This window comes from Odontesthes bonariensis, chromosome 1, assembly GCF_027942865.1.
Source record: "Odontesthes bonariensis isolate fOdoBon6 chromosome 1, fOdoBon6.hap1, whole genome shotgun sequence".
Lineage (NCBI taxonomy): Eukaryota > Metazoa > Chordata > Actinopteri > Atheriniformes > Atherinopsidae > Odontesthes > Odontesthes bonariensis.
In genome coordinates, this window is record NC_134506.1 from 21,081,236 (window position 1) to 21,108,382 (window position 27,147).

At 40.6% G+C, this 27,147-nt stretch overlaps 1 protein-coding gene across 1 annotated transcript; it reads left to right on the forward strand.

Moving 5' to 3' along the window:
• The first annotated feature begins 5,747 nt into the window (after positions 1-5,747).
• On the forward strand, positions 5,748-26,487 carry ext2 (exostosin glycosyltransferase 2). Its single transcript, XM_075459553.1, has 15 exons — positions 5,748-5,891; positions 6,326-6,651; positions 6,740-6,963; positions 9,163-9,252; positions 10,472-10,588; positions 10,799-10,994; positions 11,284-11,423; positions 11,519-11,612; positions 16,697-16,828; positions 19,693-19,882; positions 22,533-22,699; positions 23,254-23,397; positions 23,724-23,852; positions 24,400-24,482; positions 25,225-26,487. The coding sequence occupies exons 2-15, from the start codon at positions 6,337-6,339 to the stop codon at positions 25,361-25,363; spliced, it is 2,160 nt and encodes a 719-aa protein (XP_075315668.1). The 5' UTR covers positions 5,748-5,891; positions 6,326-6,336; the 3' UTR covers positions 25,364-26,487.
• Positions 26,488-27,147: the final 660 nt, after the last annotated feature.

The window sequence follows — 27,147 nt, forward strand, 5'->3', positions numbered from 1 at the left end:
GTGTGTGTGTGTGTGTCATCGGTTATAGTACAGTTCAGTGCAGATGTATTTTGAGGAAAGGTTGGCATGAGTTGTTGAAGCTTTTTTAAAAGCTCAAGTGTAGGTGCAGTACATTTTGAGTGGACTCTCGGTCTTATAGAGGCCAGAATTGACTGTTGAGCCGTATGGAATGATGCAGCGTGGATTGGAGGTTTTTGTTTGATAACCCCAGTGATGCATCTTGGACTATGTCTCATAGTGTAGAAATATTGAGTTAACGGGTTGAAAAAACAAAAAACTGCACCAATAAAATGAGCAGCCCAAGCAAATATACATCAGGATCTTCCAATAGCCTGCAGCTGTCTTATGGATTCATCGATACACGTTATTTTCATAAAGTTGTTTATAGATCAGTGTTGCATTTGATTACTTTATCAACGACAAAAGGCTGTCTGTGACATCTGTGGTCACTGCCCAAGTTGAGACAAAGCGGCTTGGTCTGTTTTTACTTAAATAGCCAACCCTGCACCAGTAAGGGCTGGTGTAATTAGTAGTAGTGCACGACTTACTGCAGATAATTAAAACCACATTTGGTCTAATATGTACATAACAACCCTCGTTTTTACAGGCCAGCACTCACCAATGCATTATTTGTCATAACTCTACTTTATTACAAACTATATGGATATTATTATTTCCCCCCCCCCAATACATTAAACTATGCTGTAACCCATTCTAATAGAATAGAAAAATACGTTATTCATCCCCCAATGAGAGAAATTCAAATTAGTCAAGCAGCTCAAAATAATTATAAATATTTACAATGATTGTATATTAACAACAACAACAATAACAATACTAATAAAAATACTACCACTACTAATAATAATAACAAGAAGAAATGACTAAATAAATCAATCAATGAATTTGAGAAGAACTCAGCAATCAGTTAAAAAGCCTTATGGCTGTGGGAACAAAGTGTAGAATGCACAAGGGCTCCCTTCTGTGACATATTTCTGCAGAGCCCATCGTGCATCACCTGTTAGTTCAGTTTATTTTGTTCTGGTATTTTTCCGATCAAGGACACACAACCTGTCGGCTCTTTAACACAACTTAAAGAGAACAACTGTGTGTGTTAAACCAAACTGAGGCGATCAAGTGGCAGTTCAGATCAGTTGAAGGGGTCTGTAAAGACAGGCTGAAAGAGCAGCCGTAATTCAGATTAATTATCAGAACATGATTAGCTAAACCAAGACATATAGCTCTACAAGATTAAGATCAAGATCCGATTTATTTATTGGTCATGCATACACACGAAATTTGTCCTCCGCTTTTAACCCATCCAGGTTGGCACCTGTTGACACACACATGCACATGCACAGGGTCACACACTCAGAGACAGATGCCAACCTGGAGCGGTGGGCAGCCATTCAGCGCCCGGGGAGCATGGGGGTACGGTGCCTTGCTCAAGGGCACCTCAGCCGTGACAAGGAGGTGGACTGACACCCCTCCAGCTATCAGTTCCACCAATCTTTTTGAGTGGCGAGAGTGGGAATTGAACTGCCAACCTTCCGGTTATTGGACGACCGACTCTAACCACTGTGCCACGGCTGCCCAAATTGAAATAATTAAAACAATATGAGCACAACTTTGAGTTGAGGTAGGACAAGTTTCCTCAGTGTGTATACAGTGAAATGGAATCATAAACTATATGTCAGTTTTGCTGAAGTTTTAAGAATTAAACTTTTTGTTGGAAATGTAAACTTAAGTATACAACGCCAGAAAGGCGGCGGGCCCAGATGGGGTCCAGGGACGGGGTGCTCAAAGACTGTGCAGCTGAGCTAGCTCCAGTCTTTACCACCATCTTCAACCTGTCTCTGGCCTCATCCTGGGTCCCAGCATGTCTCAAGGCAGCAACAATAGTCCCGGTTCCTAAGAAACCAAATGCTGCAGGTCTGAACGACTACAGGCCTGTGGCACTCACCCCTATCATTGCAAAATGCTTTGAGAGACTGGTCATTAAATACATTAAAGCCTCCATACCGCCATCATTAGATCATAATCAGTTTGCTTACCGGAAGAACAGGTCGACAGAGGATGCCATTGCCATTGTGTTTCATACTCTATTAGAACATCTCAAGCACAAGAACACAAATGGAAGACTCCTTTTTCTCGACTTTAGCTCAGCTTTTAACACCATACTGCCAAACAGGCTACACAGTAAACTGCACACACTTAGTCTGAACACTACACTATGCAACTGGATTCTGGACTTTTTAACACGCCGTACACAGCATGTAAGGATTGGCAAACACATTTCCCGCACCCTGCCCATGAACACCGGGGCCCCCCAGGGGTGTGTGCTCAGTCCACTTCTCTACACACTTTTCACTCATGACTGCTGCTCCCTCTCACCATCAAACCTCATTGTTAAATTTGCAGATGATACAACAGTACTTGGTCTCATCACTGGGAACGACGAGACCTCATACAGGAGGGAGGTGGAGAGTCTGGTGGAGTGGTGTGGTGACCACAACCTTGATCTGAACACCACCAAGACCAAGGAGATGGTCATAGACTTTCGCAGGGTCAGACACCCCCCACATGCTCCACTCGTAATTTGAGGGGAGGAGGTGGAGAGGGTGTCTAATTTTAAGTTCCTGGGCGTGACTGTATCTGAAAACCTGTCCTGGGGGATTAACATCACCTCTGCCGTGAGTAAAGCACAACAACGCCTCTTTTACCTCAGGAAACTGAAGTGGGCAAAACTCCCTCAAGGACTAATGGTTAACTTCTACCACTGCGCAGTAGAGAGTGTGCTCACCTACGGGCTACTGGTGTGGTTCTCCAGATGCACCAGAGCAGACAAGGAGGCACTCCATAGAGTGGTCAAGGCTGCGGGGAGGATCATTGGGAAGAGCCTCCCGGAGATCTCTGCAGTCTTCACCTCCCGCTGCCTACGCCGGGTGAACAACATCTTAGTGGACCAGTTCCACCCAGCACACCATCTTTTCCAGCGACTGCCCTCTGGCAGAAGATTCCGGTCCATCCGCTCCAGGACCAGCAGACTGACCAACAGTCTGTATCCACAGGCTGTCAGACTGCTGAACACTTCCCCCCTCCCACTTCCAACTCCCACTTCCAACTCCCCTCGGTAACATAACTCCACCATAACCACCATTAATTACTGTGAACTGGACTGCATTGCTGCATTGTACACTACTTACCATCTACCGCAGACAGCAGCCCCCTTCCCCACCCCACTTCCAACTCCCACTTCCAACTCCCCTCGGTAACATATCTCCACCATAATCATAACCATTATTAATAATAATTGTGAACCGGACTGCATTGTTGCACTGTACACTACCTACCATCTATTGCAGACAACAAGGCCCCCCCTTCCCCCCCCCCCAACAACAAACCTCATATTCAACTGCACTAGCACTATTGCACTTTGGGTAATGTTATTTAATGTTATTTATATTATTTGTTATTATTTCTTTTCATATTGGGTGGGGTATTTATTTATACTTGAATGCCAGTGGTGATGGTGATGCTACAAACAAATTTCGTTGTAAACTCTGTTTTAACAATGACAATAAATAATATATCTATAACAGAAGTGAGTAAACGAAATGACTCAAAACTGCGTCATTACTCCCTAATTTGAGGTGCAGGTTGTTGCTTGAATGAAGAAACTGAACAGTTTAGATTCACTGTTTATAAAACAGTGAATGACTGTAGGAAAAGTAGTCGATGCACTTGTCATTTCTGAGATTTAGACCTTGTTTTTTCGCTACTTTGAGGTTCATCAGAAATATACAGTCTTCATCAGCATGGAGGATGCACGTAGCACAAAGTTCTGGATGAACCTGTTCACATTTGTTTTCGATCTGATCTGCTCTTTGTTGGAGGGGGTTTTGTTCCCACACCTTTCTCTTCAAAACTGCCCAAAATATTTATGTTGTTACTGTGTTTGTAAGATGGTAAACTTGGCCAGATGCTGAATTACTCATTTCCTCCCGAACTTCTAGAGACTGGGAGTCATTTCTTCTATTTCCACTGAACTGTATGATGCCATTTTGAAATGTCATCTCTCCAACATCTTTTTTATTACATATGTGCGCAGATAAATCTCTGTAATATCTGACCAAAGAATGTGCTTCCAATATTCATCAGGTTTTTTTTTTTTTTCATGTTCGTTGGTAAAGAAAAATAGAAATCAGCATCTTTTTTCCTCCCTTTTTTGACATCATCCAAAGTTGTTGGCGTTACACAGTGTCTTTCACATCATCAGAAAAGCTGAAAGAAGTCTGAAACACTTGACGTTGTTTTTCACAGCTAGACTGTTCACGTAGTTACACACTGCAGTGCCGTTTAAAAAAGGAGGGCAACTGCAGCTCTAATTGGCTATATATACCTCCTGATTACTGATGCAACTGTGTTTCAGCTGACTCTAAGTTGATCTCTGAGGTCTAAGACTGATGTAGTTTTGAGTTAAAAAGTTATTTTTGAACCATATCTGTGCATTTTTGCCTAATGATCACATTTCCTGGCTAATGTGTCAATGATCAAAGATATTCACTTTTCTGGCTTTTTTTTTTGTCTATTTCCAATCTATTTTCAATATAGCCATTCTTTAAATGAAGTATTTGTTCTTGATCATAAATAAGTTGGAATGGCCAACATCTAAACTTAGAAATAATTCATTTATAGTGAGTTTTGCATTCTGGGATATTCATATTTAGCCCGGCGGGTTCTCTCTTAGTACTCTGGCTCCCTCTCACCGAACAAAATTATGCATGTCAGGTTAATTGGTGACTCTTAACTGACCCTAAGAATGAGCGTGAGTGTGAGCGTGGATGTTGTTTGTCTCGTTTGTCTCTGTGTGGCCCTGTGATGGACTGGCGACCTGTTCAGGGTGTACCCTGCCTCTTGCCCAATGACAGCTGGAGCCCCCCGCAACCCTAAATTGGATTAGTCGGGTATAGAAAATGGATGGATGGGTGGATATACTTTGCACAGGAGTGTAATCATTTTAATTATAAATCGCGATCAATCAAATCATTATTTGAAATCAATTGACTGCACACAATACTCTTGCAGATTTGATGTATTCCATTATGTGAGATGAAAAGTCTTCCCATCGTAATATATAAATTTGGACAGTGCACTCTTCCAGTTCAACTTTGTGCATGGATTATAGTCTATTAGTTTTCCATCATTTTTACACATTTATGTCAAGATAGTTTTAATCATTAGAAAGGAATGAACAAACCGTCTCTGTTCAATGCTTACTGTGTCAACACTGTCAGGGTGCGTAGAACTAAATATAATATAATTCTTGTTCAGTCTGGCTTTAAATCAACCAATGAATATATTATTGTTCAGAGGGTTTATCCGGAGTTTTGATATCTTCAAAAACTAACCCTGAAAGGGTTGTTTAAAAGCAGAATTGAGGTTATTTTTTTCTTTCTTCAGCCGTTTTTGTCATTGCAAAAGAGCATTTCTCGCCTGCCAAGCATGAGATCAAAAGACATTTAGGGACGGCGTGAAAGTGTTAAGAATTTGAGTTCAGGTAATATACAACAAAAACTTACCGGATTTATGTACAGTATTCTTAAAAGGGAAAAGGCGCGACGCCGAGGTTGAGGGTGTTACAAGCAATTAAACGTGTTAGTTTACATTATTCCCCACCAGAGGGAAGCAGAGTACGTTGCTGTTGAGTCACAAACACACCTTTGAGAATCAAAGAAGAACAACTTCCGCCAAATACTGAAAGGCTTCTTGGAGGATGCGACTGTTAGCTTGAAGCTAGGTTGTCATTAAAATTGTATTTATTTGTGTTGCTCATTATTTCGGTACTGCGATGAATTAGGACTGAATTGACCGTTCCCTTTAACGTTACGGTATGTAAAACATCTTATCCTAACGTTCAGCCGTTAACCTGTATTTAGTCGGCTGGTGACGTTTTATAATACTAGTTATATTAGTTAGCTCAATTAGCATGAGTGTTTACACTGCTGGTTTAGCGAACTTCTGCTTTATGTTAGCTGCTGATAGCCAAGTTAGATCCCTGGGTAAAGTGTGGCAATTAAGAGTTTAAATTTAAAGTTAATTTAACCAAACAAGTTTTACTTCCGCATTATTGTTGATGCTCTTTGGCCGTGGCTTTGGCTCGGTATCATTCATCGTTGACATATCTTTTAAAGACAATATGTACTTATAACGATACATGGCAGGGGCTTATAACCCGTTTAGCTGAATTGTTCGTACTTGATGTTGTCAGTACATGGATTTGGCATTGATCTGTAGCTTGTCCGTACCTCGGCTGGTCTGACAGGGGTGTCAGTCATGTATGCCTCGGGGAAATACAGCTCGCGGGGCCCTGCTCTAATCCCCCGGATGAAAACCAAGCACCGCATATACTACATCACCCTCTTCTCCGTGGTGCTGCTTGGATTAATTGCCACCGGGATGTTTCAGTTTTGGCCCCACTCCATTGAGTCCACAGCTGACTGGACCCTTGATAAACGAAGCGTCCATGACGCACCTCTGATCCGGCTGCCTGGATCCAGCCCCATACCTGAGAGGGGTGACCTCAGCTGTCGAATGCACACTTGTTTTGACGTATACAGATGTGGATACAATCCTAAGAACAGAATCAAGGTAACCACACTCATAGCAACCTCCACATTTTATTTTTTATTTTTTGCTAAACAGTTCTGAGCCATGATTGAAATGACTACTTTTGTAGGTCTACATCTACCCTCTTCAGAGGTTTGTGGATGATTTGGGAGTTCCCATCAGCAGCACTGGACTGTCACGAGAATACAATGACCTGCTCAGCGCAATCTCTGACAGTGACTTTTACACTGACGACGTCACCAGGGCTTGTCTTTTTATTCCATCTATTGACGTGCTGAATCAGAACTCCCTTCGTATCAGAGAAACTGCCCAGGCCTTGGCAATGCTACCCAGGTAAACAAATACTGTAGACCCAGTCTTAATTAGTTTTTTTAACATATGGTGGGGTTTAACTGGTATATTATGGTCAATCACTCCGAATGATCTCCTTTTGAACCTTTTTAATGCACAAAGGTTATAGATAGGGTAGCTTAAACTCAAACATGTACTCCACACTGATCAGCCACCACATTAGGTTCTCCCACATGTCATCAAAACAGCTCTAACTTGTTGAGGGGCTGACAATGGATTTTGGGGGACATGTGGAAACTTTGCAGTGGATCCTTGAGTTTTAGGGATTGGTGTCAAGGCTCAGGAATGGACTTGTTCTGGGGCATCCTGCAAATATTCAGTCAGATCAGCATTTGGGAAGTTAGGAGGCCATATTGGTGCCTTGGGCTCTTTTTTCCTGTTCTTTAGTGGTGGCACTGTTGGGTGCATTCTTCTATTATGGAAGGCCAGTGTTTAACGATGATTGAGTGGGGAGTTATTAGTTAGCAGCAGTGTATCAGAGGATAGTGTGCTCAATTCAGCATCCTGACTGAACATTGCATTTTTACAAGATAGTCAACAGCTATATAGACAGTAATACTCCATTATTTACCCAATTAAGGCCTTGTCTGCAATACTCCGTGAAACGTTTTAAATTGATATTTTTTCCTTCTATTTGGGCATCTGTTCCGATGAGAATGCCGAAATCCCTACAAATGCTGAAATAATCATTCTCAGCCAGTAGGTAGCGATGGCGTCTACATCAGCCACACGTCAGAATACAAGAACAGACAAGAACATTTTCAGCATGTCCAGACGGCAGATCCTCACTTGACAATAAATTCAAAATCAAAATAGTAGGTCATACTATGGTGTAACCAAATTAAGTGCGATTAATTTGTTTGGACAGACAATAAAGAAGAGTTTTTGCTCTATGTTCCGTTTAAGTATAAGACGGTAAAACCCCAGGAAAACATGTGTACAGGCACCATTGTTGTTATGGTTTCCAGGGCAAGCTCATTACATAAAGCTACAGTGAGCATGTGGGAAGTAGGCTGAGATGTCTAAAACCTGTTTGTCATTTACATATGGATACACTGATGACAGAGAAACCAGTGTTTTGTTGGATATGGACATAATGAAGACTTTGAATGGAGACAAATATCACAGTGGCATAAGGCGCATTCCCACTGTAGGAACCTTTGGCAGTTCCTATAACCTTTTCAGGAACAGGGCCGTTTTATTCCGCATTCGGACATACAGGAACTCGGGACCGCGGCCCTCAGTTCCTATAACCATTTTAGCTCCTTCTCCGAGGTCGGGTCTTTTCTGGGTTCTATAGGAACACATCTGACGAAGGTGTTTGGTGGTTGGTAGCTACGCCCCTTGTCAGATTTCCACTTCTTCATGTTTCTGATCTGCTCAACGTAAACAGTAGAATAACGGCTGAAATGTTTACTCATACGACACGGACACAACCTGCGCGTGTTTAATAAGTTAAACTTACACGTCGTCTCCTTTGTCTGCGGCGCTCTGCTCTCCTTCCTCCCTCCATGAAACGAAGAAGTATCGCCTGCGCTTGATCTTGACTCTCTGTGTGCTCTTCCAGCCACAATGTTAGACATCCGATGTGATCGTCCATGATTAATATCACCGTCATGCAGACAATGAACACTGTGGCCTCCCCGCTCTCCATATTAGCTTCTTGGTGGTGTTTTTTTTCTTCTCTCCTTACTTTTCGTGGGGGGTTTTTTTGTATTATTGTTGAGTGTGGCGCTAAAATAACACGTCACTGTCACAGACGGTTGCGTCGCATCAGTCTCTGTCAGGTCCCGACTCATGTGCGAATGCAAAATGAAACAGTTTCCCTGGGGAAGGGCAGTTTTTGAGATTTTGAGGTGGACCGTTCTTGGAACTGCTCTGTCCGAATGTGGCTATAGAGGTGTACATCAAATCAAATCAAATTGAATCAAATTTATTTGTATAGCACATTTCATGTACAAACAATTCAAAGTGCTTTACATAAAATAAAAGCATAGCATGACTCATTAAGTAACTGATGCTGCTTAACATGTAAACAGGAATATGAATATGCGCCATTATTTCATACCACTGTTTATTTCGTAGCATATGCAAGTGTATAAGATAAAGTTTTAAGTTTTCCATTCTTTCAATGATCTGTTCACATTTTGTTCCAACATTAATCTTATCTCTGTTTTGTAGATGGGACAAAGGGATGAATCACCTACTTTTCAACATGTTACCTGGAGGTCCTCCTGATTACAACACTGCTTTAGATGTGCCGAGGGATAGGTAGCTACAACACATAACATCCCTGTCACTGTCTTTAATGCCTCCCCAATTTAAATAAAGATTTAGATAGTTACATTAAATTTGACCTACTTCATATGTGCTCATTTCATTCCTGCTCAGTTTTTCTTGTCTGCTTCTTGTTACTCTCTGAGTGTTCCCAATGCACAATGCTGCTCCATCAAAGTACTTTGTTTAACTACATGTGTTGATGGCAATTGACTACATTACTCGTGGTGTAATAAAAGCTTCCCAACATGTTTTAGTTGATATATTCAAACGGATTGGTGACATTAGCAAGGATGCTAGAAAGTTTTGTAGTAGTGGTTGAGAAGCTGGACTTGATGAGTGCACTAGCAGCTCTCCTGGTGCTAGCATTACAGCAGCACCCATTACAAACAAATAAAGGAAGAAACGTAACAGAAGTTAATATATAACACTGACATTGTCATTTGACTAGCTCCAAAAAAGAAATCATGCTCAATAAATGCGACTTGTATGTGTGCATGAATCCATTATACTAAAAATATCCTCATTTTGATTTTGAAGTTTATAGGATGAAACTGAGCTAAAACAACTGCAGATTACATTCCAAATCATGGAAAAGGAGGGAAGCTTGATCTCTCGGTCCAGGGACATGAACCTCCCTCTTATAGCTACAAACAAACAAGCAAACTCACAGTGTTATGGTCATTTTATATAGTTATGATATCTATTCACAATCAGGTAGGATGTTCATATTTTATTCAGAGACTTTGTGGTGACTTTCAAATCTGGTTGTATTTACCAGCATGTGTCATGTTTCCAAGATGTCCTGTTGGCTGGAGTGATTGTTTAGGATGGAAGATGCTGGATTTATGAACATGCAGGCTTGAGACAGTGAACACCGTCTCTAGCTTTAAAGAATTTTCTGGGGTTTTTCCAGCTGGAGTCCATTTGGCTCAGAGCCTCATCAGAACCAGGTGTCTGTGGTGATATGTTTCCACTTTATATTCACCTTGCCTGAAGATAGAACACAATACCAAATGCGTTTCTTCACCGATTGCAGTCACATCACATAAGGTCACCGAGTTTTATTTGAAGTTACTTCAGACCTCACAACAGAATTGCTGTTCACAAAAAAAAATGCTTACACCAAGCCCAATTGTTAAAGGATTGTTGCTCATGCTTAAGAGCCCCAGTATGTGAAAGCATTGCTATAATCCACGCCCATTTTTTTCAGAGCGCTTTTGGCTGGAGGTGGTTTCTCTACATGGACCTACAGACAAGGTTATGATGTCAGCATCCCAGTGTACAGCCCTCTTTCTGCTGATGTCGAGCTGCCTGAGAGACAGCCAGGGTGAGCAGATGACACATAGAAACTGTCATTATTTCAAGTGTCAAATCATGACCAAATAACTTCTCTACATATGGTGCTTAATGTTTATGATTGAGCTGTGAGTAAAGCAAAAGTAACTGTGGATTGTTGTCACTCTTTAGGCCAGTTTAGATAACAGTATAACGTGCGACTTATTAACCAGTCGTATACCTCCTGTCACCATTTGCTCAGGTCACGTCGCTACTTTATTCTGTCGTCTCAAACTGCCATTCACCGAGAGTACCGTGCCGAATTGGAGCGTTTGAAAGAAGAAAATGGAGAAGCACTGCTCCTCCTGGACAAGTGTAGCAACCTCTCGCAGGGTGCTGCCTCTGCACGAAAACGGTGCTACAAAGGGCAGGTGTATGACTACCCACAGATCCTGCAGGTGGGAATTAACAAGAGTATCAAGCTTTACATTTGTTGTTCAATGATTTTCTTGAAAATCTTACTTTTGGTTCGTGATTGTTTTTCATATGTTGAGGAGGAATTTTTATTAATGTACATTTCGAACATCTGAATGGCTTGTACCACTTTGGGAGAAGGAACTGTTTTGTGGTCAAAATGCGGTTGACGCTCTTAAAGTTGTGAGATTCATTCCTGAGAGCTTGTCTGTAGAGCCGGTAAGCTAAATCAAATGTCCCATTTGATGTTTTACTGAGAAAATGTCTTTACAGGAGTCTTCATTCTGTGTGGTCTTGCGAGGGGCACGTTTGGGTCAGGCTGCACTCAGTGATGTGCTGCAGGCTGGTTGTGTCCCCATTATCCTAGCTGACTCTTACATCTTGCCATTCTCTGAAGTACTCGACTGGAAAAGGTTTGCCCAAGTCTTCAAACGATGTAAAACCAAGTCATTGTTTGGACATTTATTCACTTTCAGTAAACTAATTGGATGGTTTTGTTTCCGCACAGGGCATCTGTGGTTATTCCAGAGGATAAACTCTCAGAGATGTACACCATCCTGAAGAGCATTCCCAACAGACAAGTTGAAGAAATGCAGAGACAGGTAACAGCCACAGCATCTCCCAGCTGATTTACACAGAACTACAGTTCTTAGAGCTGTGACTGGCATGGTGGTCATCGGTGCTGTCGCTGGTTTTAGAGCTCTTGCATGTCATGTCTGAGATGTGACTGTTCTTTAATCACCCATCTACCCAACCTATTATATTATTTTAACAGAACATATTTTATGTGACGTGCAAATGACAGAATTTTGGATGCCACTCTCCTTTTTGTAAGTTTGAATTTCCACCTTTGCTAGATTTTAGATTTTAAAAGGCTCGTAGACGATTCGGCCATGTTTGCTTTAACTTGAGTGAAGTGCATGAAAGACGCCTTGCTCTCTTTCCATTTTTATATCTGCGTTGAGCTACAATAAACAAAGGTGAAAGCAGCCATGAGAGTTGTGCACTAGTTCAGCTGCTCCTCATTCTCTTGTATCAACTCTAGTCCATTTACCAATTATGCTGACTAAACAGACATTTTAGGCCAAAAGCCCAGAGATGAGCTTGAATTTCACCAGACAGGCGGATGTGCATGTCTTGCCCATTAGATTGCAGAGCTTGTTGGGAGTTTACCGATATGGACAGCTCACAGCTATCGTGGTAGCATGAACATGACTGCACCTGGCACTCTCACTGTCTGCTCTTATTATCGACAGACTGATTGCTTGCAAGTGAAATATTTTGATCTAAAACGTGTCCCAACAGAGGTGGTTGACTTTTAGATCAAACCTAAGGTGTATATCTTCATCCAGGATGTTGTTTGAACTGCAGGTAAGGGGTCAGCCTTGAAGCCGAGACGGGGAGCATAATTTAATTGTCCTAATGGTCACACTGAGAAAATAAATCTGATTCATTGTAAAAAAAACTGATATTAAAATATCAAAAATTGAAGGAACAAAATAGTGATCAGATTTCTTTCCCTACATATTTTTTAGTAAAGTTTTATATTTTATTTGAAGTCATCATTTTGTTGGTTATTCCTGCTGTTTTAATGAGTTCTTAACAAAGTGCTCTGTAGGCTCTTGTAGTAGATTTCCTTGTATCTTTTTTTTCCTTGATCCACATTAAATCTTGAATATTCACAGCCTGTTTACAGAAAGTGCAAAGCTAATATCCTACCATACCTGCGGTATGGCGTTTTCTGATGTGATTGATTTGTTTTAACTCCCATACTACCCAGGTGCTATTTCCCTATGGCACACTTAATCAATACAAATATATATTATAATAGTATAATGTATACAATACAAAAACTGTGAACAGCTCATGATATACCATACAGAATTGTGCATTGACTTCCTCTTTATTGTAGTTGAACATTGTATTTCATAAGTTTGCCAGCAGAGGGCTAAGTAGCCTTTCCTTTCACTGTGTGTCTGTGCTCCCATGAGGTCTTTTCCTCACACATGTTAGAGTAGGAATGGATAGTGCATTCAGCATCTGAACGGAGATGCCATATGATAAATAACTCAGGTTTATTTTATTAGTTTGTATTAAAGTTTTATCAATATATATTATCGTTACATTTTCTTTAGGAGTGAGTACCTGGAATATAAAAAAAGCTCCTCCTCCCAGAAAAAAAAAAAAAAAAGAAATCATTGGGAAAGATTAAGTACCTCAGTGGTTTGGTTGGGGTACTAAAACCTAACCAAAGCTAATAAATCTTATCTTGTTTTGGAGGAAGGAACATATTTGTTGTTTTTCATCAAATGCCTTTCTGGTAAGTATGTTCCAATTTCTTCCAAATATTTATTTTTCGTCTTGACCGTGATAAGGCCCGTTGTGCTATAACACGGGAGTTTCGCTTCATCCTATAGGACAAAATAATTTTCCAATTAGTCAAACTAGAAACCTGGTCAAATTTTGATAAACTGCAGCTGCAACTTTTGTCAGTGTTTGTTAGGCTTTGTTCAGACATCAGGACTCATTTTCAAAGATACGAAAGCATCCATTTAGGTCCATCTTTAAAGGGCCACGCACTAATCGGCCGGGAGATGTTAACGATGCTCAAGTAAGGCCACAAATCCTTTGCTTGTGTACCGACTTCAATGAGCTTCATTTAGGTTATACCCTGAAAATATGACTCGTATACTGCAGATCTTTGATTAAAATTGTCACAGCAAAATCATTTCTGTTATTTGAATCTGATGTGAGGAGGGTAAGTGTTGTCCAAGATGGATTTCAAGTGTGCTGTTGTGTTGTTTGTGAGCTTTAACTTAGTCCTGACTGTGTTGTAGCCCCCCCCCCCCCCCCCCCCCCCCCATGCACTGTATCCTGGCTGCGGGTGATTTGATAAGATATCAAGTCTTTCTCTTCATCTGCCATTATATTCTAGCAGTGCATCTTGGTCAATTAGTAAAGCAATAAGAGCTCCATGATATTACCAATGTAGAGATGCAAATTTGAACTATTATTGCAGTCGTCCACGAGATTCCTGTCTTTTCTGTCACAAATGCAGAACTTATTGGAACTGCACAGATCTAAAATGTGAATGCTGAACAGAAGAGAACATAGAACCAGTGGTTCTCCCTAACCCTAACCCTTTTAATCTGTGACTAAATCGGTAATCTGGGAATCCTGAGGGCTCACAAGCTCCAGGACTGTGAGATCCAACGGGAACCCCAATCCTACAGCAGTGGTGTTAAAATGTGCTCCTCACAGCCCAAAGTCTTGTTAGGTTTTATTTTGGCTTTTCTAATGAGAGCTGATTTACACCAGGTAATAAGTTATGTGTAGATGTGTGCATACAAGTACTTGTCCTTGTGTGCGTGTGTGTGAAAACCTTTTTTGATCACAGTTGGTGTGTAAGTAAGTGCTAATAAATCTACAGAAAAACACAATTCCCAGCGAGAAACTCGCATGACTGAAACAGACGTGGTTTTAGTGCTGTTTTTGATTATGTCAAAAAACGCTAATGACTGCCCAGTTCTGGCCACAGCTCATTGGCTGCCATTTCTGGTCCATACATCTAACCATCTGTCAGGCACTTGACAACTTTCACTTGATTTAAAAAAAAAAAAAGTGTTGCTGTCTCCTGTCTAATAAACGGTTTCCCCTTCACCACTTTGGGCTTATATTTTAACACTGTAAGTAAGAAAAGAGTGCGAGCTGTTGGAAAGTCTTTTAAGCTTAAAGGAAATTTGAAGATTTCTTGGTTTTAACTGAGCATTCCTTACGTCAGATGACTGTTTCTTTTGACTTGAATCGTCTGATTTCAAGTTTTTAGTTATGATTTAAATGACAAACATTGTTTTTTTTTTAATTGGTCAAAGCAGTTTTGATAATTTGATGGCTTGAGTTGCTTGCTGTTGGCATCTTTGTTCTGCTACAATTCTTTCTGAGCATTGGAACAGACAGCATAGACCAGAGGCTAAATGCTGCAATTGGATGATGTAGTTTCGGTTTCTTTCCTCTCTTGCAATGATGTCTGTTCCTCTCTGCTCATAAAAATTCCTGAAGGCGCTGGGTGAGGGTGGAGGTGACGGTGTGGGCTCTGGGGCCAGCACAGTTTTCTTTATGCCTCCTCCCGGTCGGAAAAGAAACTTTCATCACCGGTTGATTTATAGGCCCCTGAGATTAGACAGTCTTTTTAAATTCTCTTCACCCCCACTGTAAAAATAAATGCTGTTTTGCGTTGTACATCTCCGGTCTTTCGTTCCCTACACAGACGGTGGTGATTTCTGCAAAGACGATGTTATTTGAAGCTCAACTAACTCTTACTCTGTTTCTTTGCCTCTGATCTGACCCTTGAAGTTTTTTACACGGAGCTTAGATAAAATACCACCAATATATCAATTCAACGCACGGGTATTATTTCACATACCTGCAGTCTTGGCTGTGGAAAGAAAAGAAAAAAAATGTAGTGAATTGTGAATGAAAAGTCCTGCATTCATTGTGATAACATTAAGATATGGGTTAAACGCTCACTCATCATAAAGTCTGTTATTCAAACCGAGATCTGTTGAAGTAAAACAGAGACAGACAAAGGAGATTTCACAAGGTTTCAGAAGAGTTGTTGAGAGACAAGAGTCTGGAGAGTGCTGCAAAATATGCTTTAAAGATGTGGTCTTTGGGGAATATTAGGATTTTACAGTTATGACATCACAATGGTTTTATCTTTTCTAATAGCTTTACTCTGTAGCGTTAAAAAATGAGAAGAGAAGCGGTAACATCCAGCCCTGCACTATAGAATTCAGGTAAGGCCCGTGTTGAGTAACGAGATTAAAGTCTCACTTTATTTGCCATTTCAGAGCACAAAGATTATTTAACAAAATTACAAGATTCAGTTGCTCTCCCACCAAAAAAAAAAAAAACCCCACCACAGTTGGCACATATGATCTGACAATGAGTGAGGGCTTTGTGCTGCAGCTGCCGGGACTGTGGCTGTTTCTGTCTCTTTTTTTTTATCTCATATTCGTAGAATTTCAGTAAAACACTTTGTTTGTTTAAAAAAAAAAAAAAATCACGCTGTAAAAGAAATACCATTTTCCTGGCTTTTTTTTTGCTGATGACCTCATACAATTCATTTTGGGCTTTTAAGGGATTTGCATCTGAAAGAATGTAAACGGTACCAACAGACATGCTGGTGAATTCCTTAGAAAAACCTGGTGGACATCCAAATATTAAAACAAATGTAGAAGTCTGACACTGTCCATCATCACTGACTGCACCTGAGCACCAGACATCACTGATACAATCAGTCCCCTTCTTTTATGCTTTGGCAGCAAATAACACGGTCTGCACATCAAGCTGTAATGGAGCCACTCCAATATGTGAGCACAACCAGTCTCCAGTTTCCCAGTGCTGTGTCCCCGTCTGATCCCTTTTCATTCTGTGCAACCAGACAATAGCCCGAAGTTGACTGCAGAGAAAAAGCTATAGGTCCATATTGGCTTTGCTTAATTCTAGGTTGTTGAAATGTTGTTGTTGTTTTTTTTATGTATATTCAGTCAGAACAAATTTGCAGAATGTCACTGAAAATTAAAAGAAAAGTATGAACATTGAGTTGAACGTGCAGTTGAGTGCTTACATCCCAATTTTGTTTGTATGGACACATTTTTAATTGTTATGTTTGTTTTGTCTTTAGGCTCGCTGGTTCTGGGAGGCCTATTTCAGCTCCATGAAGGCTATTGGCTTGACAACACTCCAGATCATCAATGACCGCATTTACCCATATGCTGCACGCACCTACGAGCAGTGGAACAATCCACCTGTGGTGGTATGCAGCTTTCCATACTTGTTGGCATTGTCCCTATTTTGTTCCAACTTTCCTCTTGTATCTTTCAGTGTTGCTATCTTTCTGCTCTCTTTATAAATACAGCTATATGATCTTTACCGTTTTATGCTCTACTGTGCTAAACCTTTTATTTGTGTTCTTGGAAGTGCTTTTATTGCAGACATCTGAACGACACTCCTCCAGAACAGAGCTTTTGCCATGCCGGAGCTTACAGTGCCGATCAAGTATTCCCACTCTCCTGGGCCTTGTAAATCAAAGACTCCGTTGTAGAGTGACAGAAGTTGTCGCCCTTCTTTCTGAAGCGCCACACATGCAGCGCTGCACAGTTTGGTGTACACCCATATAGCTCTGAGGCAGCCAGTTTGTGTCAGCAGTTCTGCTCGAGGAGGATGCCTGCACTGCGGTGAATTAGAAGTTCCTTTATGTCTTAGTCATTGTGTTTGTTGAGTATGCTGGAAATGAAGAATAGTTTGTGTGTTTTCAGTAATGCTCTGGTTGGGGGAGTTTTGTGGCTGCAGACATGTTGGCTGGGCGACCATCTCCCAGGAGTTGTTAATCAACGCGGTTTGATGTAGAGACTCCTCCAAGCTCTGTCTGTGGGATCGAGGCGTGCACATGTCGGCCTGTGTGCGGATGCATAGTAAAACCTTTGACTCATTCAGTTATCAACAAGTATTTCTGTATAAGATAAGAGAGGTGGCTGTAACAATCAGGATGAATGGGTGTAACGAAGCAGCAGTCTGAAATGGTGTTTTTGATGTAATTTTAGTTCTGTTCAAATCTGGTTAAGCAGCTGCTCACTCTTGACCGTGGCAGACTGTTTTTCCCCAAGAATGTAGCTTGTCTTCGGCAGTCACACATGACATTGACCACTTGAATGCTCTGTCGAGTGTCCAACCTCCTGTCCAATCTGTCAGCTTTCCCTTTGACTTAAGGTTTGTCCAGATCTAGTAGAGGTTAACATGTCTGGGCACAGACCTTTGGCCATTCCTGCCTGCGATGGGACACAAAGTGTTTTCTCAATGAATTCAGTAACTGGATGATGGGAAGAACTTGCACACAGCACTAAATAAATCAGGCAGACATTTTTCTGCCTCTCCTCCTGAAGTCTTAAGGGTGGTAATTGAAAGCACATTGCCCAGTACTGCGGGGGCTTTTGAAGAGAGGGGGTTTCAGAATAAGGCACAGGCTGCTTTTTGTTTGTGATTTGTAGGTAGGGGGCATACTTGTGAGGTTGATACATTTCACGAACTGACGCATCTTAGACTTTCAAACTTGCCAGAGTTTAAGCTGTTTTTTGGAGGTTTCGACTTGGGCATTTGCTAGTCATTTCATCACAATCTTCTTTAAAGGTTACAAGTCTGTAACTTTTTGGGGAATCCTCAAAGGTTAAAAGGATTGTGTTCTATACTGCTTACCCAGCAGTGCTATGAACACCTTAAACAGCCTAAAACTGGAAGTCAATCCTTAAACAGATTCATTTTCTTGTGGAGTCCAGTGTGCAAGAAGAGAGCCAAAATAAAAATGTACACTCAATTGTTTGCATCTTTCAACTATTTGTTAAAAGGAAACATTTTATCTTCTCTGATCTCCTTTCATCTGAGCACACACATGTTAATATTTAATGCTTAGAGTGTGAAGTAGTAGTACCCATCAGCACTTTTATATGCTGTCCAAGCTCAGTGTTTCTTCAGATAAACAGGACAGACTAACTGAAGCATTTTGAATATTAGCTATACTTCAGTTCTGATGCGTGTCTTGGAAGGTTTCTCAGATGAGTTGAACAACTTCAACAGTTTAAATTAAATTTCTCTTTTTTGTGTAGATACAGTTTAGTGAAAAAAAAAAAGCTTCAACTCTTCAGATCTATTGGATGGCTGGATGGCGACATATTGAGCTGTGGCTTTCTTTTCATCTAACTTATTCAGTTTGACAAATGACTTAAGTGGTCTCCGCATGTTCTAGTCTGTTTTTTATGCATCTGTGCTGCATATATGTGTTACTTTAATGATTTCCCCCTCTTTTTGTATGACAATGTGACAACGACCACAGGGAAGTTTCCACTTGCCAGTAAAGTGAATTTTTATTGGTAGTGGAGTGACTGATGTTCTGTAAAAAGCAGTGGCTGTGTCTCTGTTGACAGACTTTTGTTGATGCTGTGGAAGGAGCCACATAATCACTCTGTGGGACCAGAGGAGAAACAGGGTTTATATGCACTTCAAGAAGCCCTCAGATTTATTGTTTTAGATCTGCTCTCTTTGACCTTCTCACACTTATTATCCCTGGAGTGTGGAACCTTTTACAGCCTTTGATGAAGATCTCCAAGAGTAGACACTAATGCTCTTATACTTGCCAATATTTCTGTAGTGTATGCTTGTAAGAGGAAAAATATTGGTTGTATTTTTGTTTCCCTTGAAATGACAATCCTAGTAAGCAAGGTTCTTGTTGGCATATTCACTGGTTGCAGCTTGTCTAACCTAAGAGGCAACCATAAAAGTGCAGCAGTAAGTTCACACACCATTCCAAAACTCTTCTGCAGCACCCTTCATTTTATAGTGTCATTTGATCTATCTTTGAGTCAGTATGACTTTAGAATTTACTTGCAAAGTTTTTGTCCTGCTTATGCAGGACTAGCTTGGCACTCTAACTAGAAGTTTTCCACATTTGGCTTCTCTCATGCCCTGGGCCATGCTACTGGATGATTGAGGATGCATTTTTTTAAAGAGTAGAAAATCCTCATGGGCGTCGAGGCGAGCTCAACATTATCTTTGCAATAAAAAACGAAGTGGGTGAAAAAAGATGTTTCTGGCTTCAGCAGCTCATGTTTTTTTTCCTGTCTCACGTAGAAGTGGTCCAGTGTGAACAGCCCCCTGTTCTTGCCACTTATCCCACCAAGGGCTCCGGGGTTCACAGCAGTGGTGCTGACCTACGATCGTGTTGAGAGTCTTTTCCGAGTCATCACAGAAATCTCCAAGGTACCGAGCTTGGCTAAGCTTTTAGTGGTGTGGAATAACCAAAACAAGAGTCCTCCTGAAGGTGAGTGTACCTGCTTCGCATCAAAATAAGATTGTCATGAAACTTATTAACACTGTAATTTATATACAACTTATATAATCGGAGAGTATAAAGTTTATTTGGTAAAACCAAACTATCTAGTTTTGAATCAAGATAATAAATTAACAGTAAGCACGACCTTAAACTTTATTAAGACGCCCAAGACGTTTTCATTGTACTGTCAAATTGACTCAAAATGAGATGCAGCTTAAATCCGATTATGTACCAACTGTTCCACCCTACAGTGACACTTTAGTTCCCCTCACCAACTTACTTAAGTTTAGCACCTGCAACATGTAATTTCAGTCCCACTTTTGTGTAATCTAACATAAAGGGTTTAGTAATCACGTTGTGAGTTTGTGTCTACAAATAGGTCCCATTCTACCCATGGCAGCTGAGAGGTTAAAAGTATAATAAAGTGTAGCTACCAACTACCCCTTTTTGTTTATTGTTCCATGTCATTGTGGTTATTTAGACCAATAAATCCTCTGCTGGACAACAGCTGCGCCACACCCCTCTGGCTCTCTGTTTCGAAGAAGGTGGAGGAAGTGTAGAGCAGCTTAGCGTCGCATTCAAAACAGAATACAGTCATGCTTGTCATCATGACAATTTAGAAAAGGGGTGTAAAACACAAACAATTCTAGGTTTGGAATGAACCTCCGCTTTGGAGGTTTTTTATGTCATTGGAATCATCATAAGACAAAAGCCGCAGGGTATTGGTAAAGACGTTCAATGTCTGCTCCACATGGTGGTGTGTTAACTGACCTGTTCAGTGTGAGCAGGGAAGTCACAGACCAAGCTGTCCTTTTAACCTTTATGCTCTGTGTGCAAGACGATAATTATTTAGGTCAGTGGGCAAACTGTACTGATTAAATTTCATATCAAACCTAAATACATGCACCGAATGGTTGAAGCTATATTTTTGTAGGCTACCTTTACAGCTGTAGTTTAGTTGTCCTACTTAACTCAGGACTCGTTATCTCCAACAGGCAGACATTCACACTTACGTGTTGATTACTGCAAGAAAAGCCAGTAAGTAAGCCAGTGTTCTGTTTAACTTGAAACTAATATTGCTATTTTTCCATAGCTCTGACCAGAATTGTCACCTGTTTTATCAGTTATGTCAGAATGGGCCCTATTGTTTATTACACCATCTGTTGTTTGCATTAATTTGACAGCGAAGTATATAAAAGTATACTGTACCTCATCCCACTTAAAGTCTAAGTAAGATCCAGGTTTTTTGACCAAGAGCTGATTCAAGAATTAAATCTATCCTGCTGTTATAAATAAGTTAATGTAATGAAGTATAGATTTGGCTTTGAAGTACTCCCTCATGGCTGTGAGTTGCCTTTTCATTAAAGGCGTCAGCAGCCTGGCTGGAGCTCTGTGTCCCATTAGAATTAACAAGAGGCCATTGACAGGTCAGACTCATGGAGTCGGGCCAATATGTAGGCTGTATTCTTCCATATATTCTCACCGAGCAGTGATCATGTTTTTACAGTCCCCTAATTTGGCTGCAACTTCTGTATTTTACTGATCAAGATGCTATCCAGGTGTTTGGATTTTTTTCTAAACAAACACTTTTTCTGCTGGTGAGTTTGCGCACCATGTTTGCACCACCACACACTTAAATGGCATGGTGTTCATCAACTTGTCCAAGACCCTCGACATCCGCACAGCAGCTGGGATGAACTTACACAGCTGCAATAATAATGCAATAAAAAAGGCACAAATAAAAACCAAAACCAGTTTTTCAGAACATGGAATTTTGCTAAGTCGGTCGTTAAACACAGCTTAAGTCACGAGCCACAACAGCTTTTAATAGTGTATATTTTGACCCATGCCAAACTATGGCTTAAATGTTCAAATTCATATAATAGCCCATAATTCCCTCACTTTAACTGTCTCTTTCCAATCCTTGAACTTAAAGAAAGAATGGCAGCAGCATGGGGTGAGTGAAAGAAGAAACTCTGGGCATCTAACGCAGCAGTTTTCCTGACAATAGCTTTTGACAGGAGACCTCAGACGTGGTTAGGAGGACCTGAAGTTCCTCTTATAGGCTGCCAGGCCCCAGTTACTCCATTAATGAGGGGACACATTCTTTGTGATCTGTCTTGCCATAGTCCGTGCCATGGACACCACCCAAGGTCTTTGAAATGCTCCCCTGAAAAAACACTGGGGATCTGCCTCATGAAGAATCGCTGTATGGTTAGTTTTGCACGTGCTTGAGGTTAGTGTAACAATGTGAGTGAAGTTGAACTCCCAGAGTGCTGTTTTTCACTGCCAGTGAGAATTTCAAAATCTTTGTTGGTGGTACATGACCCAATAATTCCACACTCTTGTTCAGACACTGATGTGTTTGGCTTTAAAGCGTGGCATAGCGCATATACAGTATGCACCCCTTACCTGATCATGCATGGCCAACGCCTTACTGTGCTACATGTACTTATTAGTTCGACAAAGAGAGCAGGCAACCGTAAACCCCAGATTTTGGCCTTTTTTTTTTTTTCTTTTTTTTTTTAATGAAAAATAGTTTACTCGTTAATACTTTCTGTGTGTGTTTTTTGTCAACTAAATAAGTGATAGAAGTGTTTGAGACATGTGCTATTTGCTTCTTTTTTTTTTTTCGCAGAGTCTCTTTGGCCGAAGGTCGGTGTTCCTCTCAAAGTAGTGCGGACCAAAGAGAACAAGCTGAGTAATCGTTTCTTCCCCTACGATGAGATCGAGACAGAAGCTGTGCTAGCGATTGACGATGACATCATCATGCTGACATCTGATGAGCTGCAATTTGGCTATGAGGTGAGACGTGTACTCCACTTAGCCTTGATCACGCTTCCCCCATCTTTCCCCTGATGGCAGCTTTTTTTTTTTTTTTTTTTTCCCCCATCTAAACCTCTTTAAGTTGATCCCAGCGTTTAAAGTCACTCATGGATATTACAGTCTCATTCTCCACTATTTTGAGATTTGACTGCTTGCTGAATGTGTTTGATGTGGGAAGAAGGATGACGGGTCTGCAGCTGATGCTTTCCATGCCCACATACCTGCCCCACTTCACGCAGGACGCTCACCTGAATCCATTTAGAGCCTATTTGATAAAATTATGTTCAGTTTAGAAGTAATTACATGGAATTACAGGCAAAATAGAGGAGTTCTCTGATTGGTGCTAAGCCTATTGAGATATTTGACCAGTCATAAAGCCTTTTTTGCCTGAAAGTATTTTCTTTTAGACCCTCTTTTGCAGGTATTTGACTTTCTGTAATTTTTGGCTCCAAGATAGAGGAGCAGACGCTGATAGATGGTAGTGTAGCTGAATGTGTCAGACAATCTGTCTCCTCTCCTGCTATTTCCTCCAGGTGTGGAGGGAGTTTCCTGACAGGCTGGTGGGTTATCCAGGGCGGCTGCACCTCTGGGACCATGAAATGGGGAAGTGGAAGTATGAGTCCGAGTGGACCAACGAGGTTTCAATGGTTCTAACTGGTGCTGCCTTCTACCACAAGGTAAAGACCTGCTGAATTGGAAAGTATGGCTGCTTAAACGTCTCCTCTGCCTTTTACAGAGTTTTTTTTTGTTTTTGTTTTTTTTTTTTCAAAAGAGCTTCACATGGTTTGACAATGACGTACAGAACTAGTTTTGAAAGGTTTTGAAAATTGAATTTAAAGCAAAAAACTGTGTTTTCAGTGGTTCATCTGTACTTGCTGTTTTCAGTGGTTCATCTGTACTTGCTGTTTTCAGTGGTTCATCTGTACTTGCTGTTTTCAGTGGTTCATCTGTACTTGCTGTACAAACTGCAGTATTGAAGGTTGTGAATCTCTTTCTTTTTCAGTACTTCAACTATTTGTACACGTACAAGATGCCAGGAGACATCAAGAACTGGGTGGATGCTCACATGAACTGTGAAGATATTGCAATGAACTTCCTCGTGGCTAACATCACGGGCAAAGCCCCCATAAAGGTACATTCATAGCTCTTACTGCTCAGTCTTTTAAGCTTGCAGAGGGAGGCTCTGAACTCGCAGAGCAGCATCTCTGGGTCTAATCAGCTCTCACCCGTCAACATCACTGCCTCTCCCCCTCCTCATCACACTGACTCTGCCCAGGTGCAGGGGCCATGAGTTTAAGCCTGACCTTAACCTCCCTTATCTAGGTGTCACTCACTGGCACCCCCACCGCCCCGTGTATATTTTGCTAAGCTCACCACAGCTTATGCATACCCTTCCGTCAAATAACAGGATCCACACTTCCCTACACCTGGTCCCACCTCCCACCATGTCCTTGTCAGGTTACCTCAGAAGACTTTTTTTTTTTTTTACCATAACATCACTCCTCTGTGTCTTTCAGTTTCTTTTCACACATGTTCAGAGTGTTGGGTGCTGAGTCCAATGCTGTCCAGTCTTATTTCATCAGAGCATCAGCATTAGCTTCTGTCCGGGCAGCTGAGGTTTAACAAATGGTTTGAGTGAGTTGACGTCACTGGTGTGACTGTGCTCTGTTTCCTTTTAGGTGACCCCAAGAAAAAAGTTCAAGTGTCCTGAATGTACTGCCATTGATGGACTGTCACTGGATCAGACGCACATGGTGGAGAGGTATATTAGTTTGTTTTATAAATCTTGGAAGAAGCGAGCACAGTTTTTTGTTTAAAGTACTTGTCTACTTTATATTTGTGGGTGTGGGTGTGCTGCCAAATTTTAGCTGGAAATCATGCATATACATCACTCCCCCACAAATTTCTTTGGTTTATATTGTAGAGAATACTCAAATATTTTAAATATTTTAATATTTGCAAATATATTATTTTTTATTGTTAAAACAGAATGAGTCTGCTTTCTTTGTTTTGCTGAAAGTTGAGAAAATATTGCATTTTAAAATACAACTTTTCACCGATGCAGTAAACTGTCATTTTAACGGTTTGTTTTTATTCATTTTGATGTTCACTTTTTGACGACAGAGGCTTTATTTGCTCTCTGTGCTCAGTTTCTTTGAGAACTGAAGCGTATATCAGGCATACAAATCTTCATTTATCAGTGTTTCATCCAAACAGGAAAAAAAGGAGATCAGATTTTGGATTTTGAAAACTCTAATTGAAATGGTTCTCTCTTGACTTTAAAAGTCTTTTCAGTCCAGTACCGTTTTTAACATTAGATGCAGATATTTAATTCAGTTGTGTTTTGTACGTGGCCTTGTTCTGCGAGTTGTGTGAATGAAAATCCACGACCGAATATATGGATTGAGAAAAACTTTGGGATCAACAGCTGGACATTCCTATCTGAAGCTGCTTGATGCATTTTTATCCTGCTGTAAAAGTAAATGTCCTATCTTCTTCTGTAGGTCCGAGTGCATCAACAAGTTTGCATCGGTCTTCGGAACAATGCCTCTGAAGGTGGTAGAGCACCGTGCGGACCCAGTGCTCTATAAAGACGACTTTCCAGAGAAGCTCAAGAGCTTTCCCAATATCGGCAGCCTGTAACACATGTCTGGAGCTTCTCACAGCTTTCAACACTTCAAGATTTGACAACAACATTTTCTTTCATGCCAGGATGCTAGTATTTACACAAAAAATGGTCCCTCGGCCATCACGTTTCCGGTGAATTGATTTTTTTTTTTTAACCTTAACCCTGTTACACAAACTCTTGATCCTGAGTCTGAGGTTTGATGGATAGGTTGACGGATTTGTCCGTCACTGTTAGCGTTTTGGATCTGGACACTTGAGCCTCCAGTTGCTCTGGATTCGGCAAATAAATATGGTGTATATAATTGTATTTTTGCAGTAGTGCTGGACAACCGTCGTAATTTATGATGCTCCGACAAGCATTTTGTTTTTTTCTTTTTCTTTACAAAAGCCAACACAAACTTCTTTTAGCTGCACTTTATGAAAAGACAGAAAGTGTTAAATAGATTATAAATTATGTTGACATATCAGTGTAGGCTTTATTCATTGGGCTGATTGATTGTGATGACACACAGATGTTGTAAAGTAAATGTTTCATAATGCATTCTGTATTACACAATCAGATTGGACCATTACACAAAACTGGTACCATAAATCTAATATTTAGAGAGAGTAACTGCTGTTTTTTTTTTTTTTTTTTTTTTGTTAAAGCAATTCTGAGCTACTGGAACTTTTTAAATATAATTTTATACTGTCTGAGCAAGCCTTTTGTTGTATATATTTATAGCTTTATACATGTATATATATATATATATATATATATATATATATATATATGTGTGTGTATAAGAAAAAACATGTTTATTGAAGCTTCCACTAAGTCATTTCAGTTACATGTTTCAGCTTATTCGTAATTATTTGTTTGCCTTACATTTGACCACATACTGTATTGTGAAAAATGGATTCTTCTAAAATTCACACGTATGAACTCATTTTTGTATTTTCCCATTTGACTTTTTTCCACGTTTTGTGCTGTTCATCACCATCTCCCGTATTTAGATTGTAACACTGCCTCTTGTTTTTTGTCTTGTTTTCCTTTTTCTATTGTTTCTATTGTTTTACAAGGTGTTTGTTTTGTTTTTATGCGAGTTTATGCATTCAGGTGTGTATATATTACCGTATAATACAGAAGTTCGACTACACCAACATGTCTCAGAGTTTTAATGTAATTTTTCCCATCCGTGTGGAAGTCAAATGGGAAGAAGATATGAAGCAAGACATTTTTCTTTTTCATGTCTGCATTTAGTTTAATCTTTGACCGTCCAGAGCAGGACCTGCCATGACACAGCCCATCCACTGTTCCCCGCAGCCTGTCACCTGTTGTTAATATATGCTGCCTAATCCACTCTGTTCAATGTCAGCAGTTCAAAAGGGTGCAGTTCGTATTTTTGTCAGCCTCAATTAGTGTGATACTCAGGCGGGTCGTGAGATCTCATTTCAGTGCTTGTGTCCCTTCAAAGCGACTGAAATGCACGGGGATTTCAGAATGGGACTGCGGGGATGACACAATATTTTGGCAGAATGGTGCAAGGCAACTAGACAGAGCAAATCCATGAAGTTAACATACTTAGACAACTTCTTTGCTTGTGGCGGCCAACCAGTGTCTTTAGCTGATATTTTGAAAGGCTTTTCTTCAAACTAGGAGTGATGACTAAGTTATTTATACTAATAGGAAAATGGTTGCCTTGGTTTTCTTCTGCAATGTGTGGCAACTGTTGTCAGAGTTTTTGTTACAGTATTTGGTCTGCTGAGGAGCCAGAGGGCAACTATCACAATTACCTGTCTATAAATGACATCATTTA

What these genes read in the sequence shown, in the direction of transcription:
- ext2 (XM_075459553.1), top strand. Translation starts at nt 6,337, where the DNA reads ATGTATGCCTCGGGGAAATACAGCTCGCGGGGCCCTGCTCTAATCCCC. An exon ending in CTGCCTGAGAGACAGCCAGG is followed by an intron (nt 10,589 to 10,798) that starts GTGAGCAGATGA and finishes CCATTTGCTCAG; the next exon opens with GTCACGTCGCTACTTTATTC. An exon ending in AAACAAGAGTCCTCCTGAAG is followed by an intron (nt 19,883 to 22,532) that starts GTGAGTGTACCT and finishes TTTTTTTCGCAG; the next exon opens with AGTCTCTTTGGCCGAAGGTC.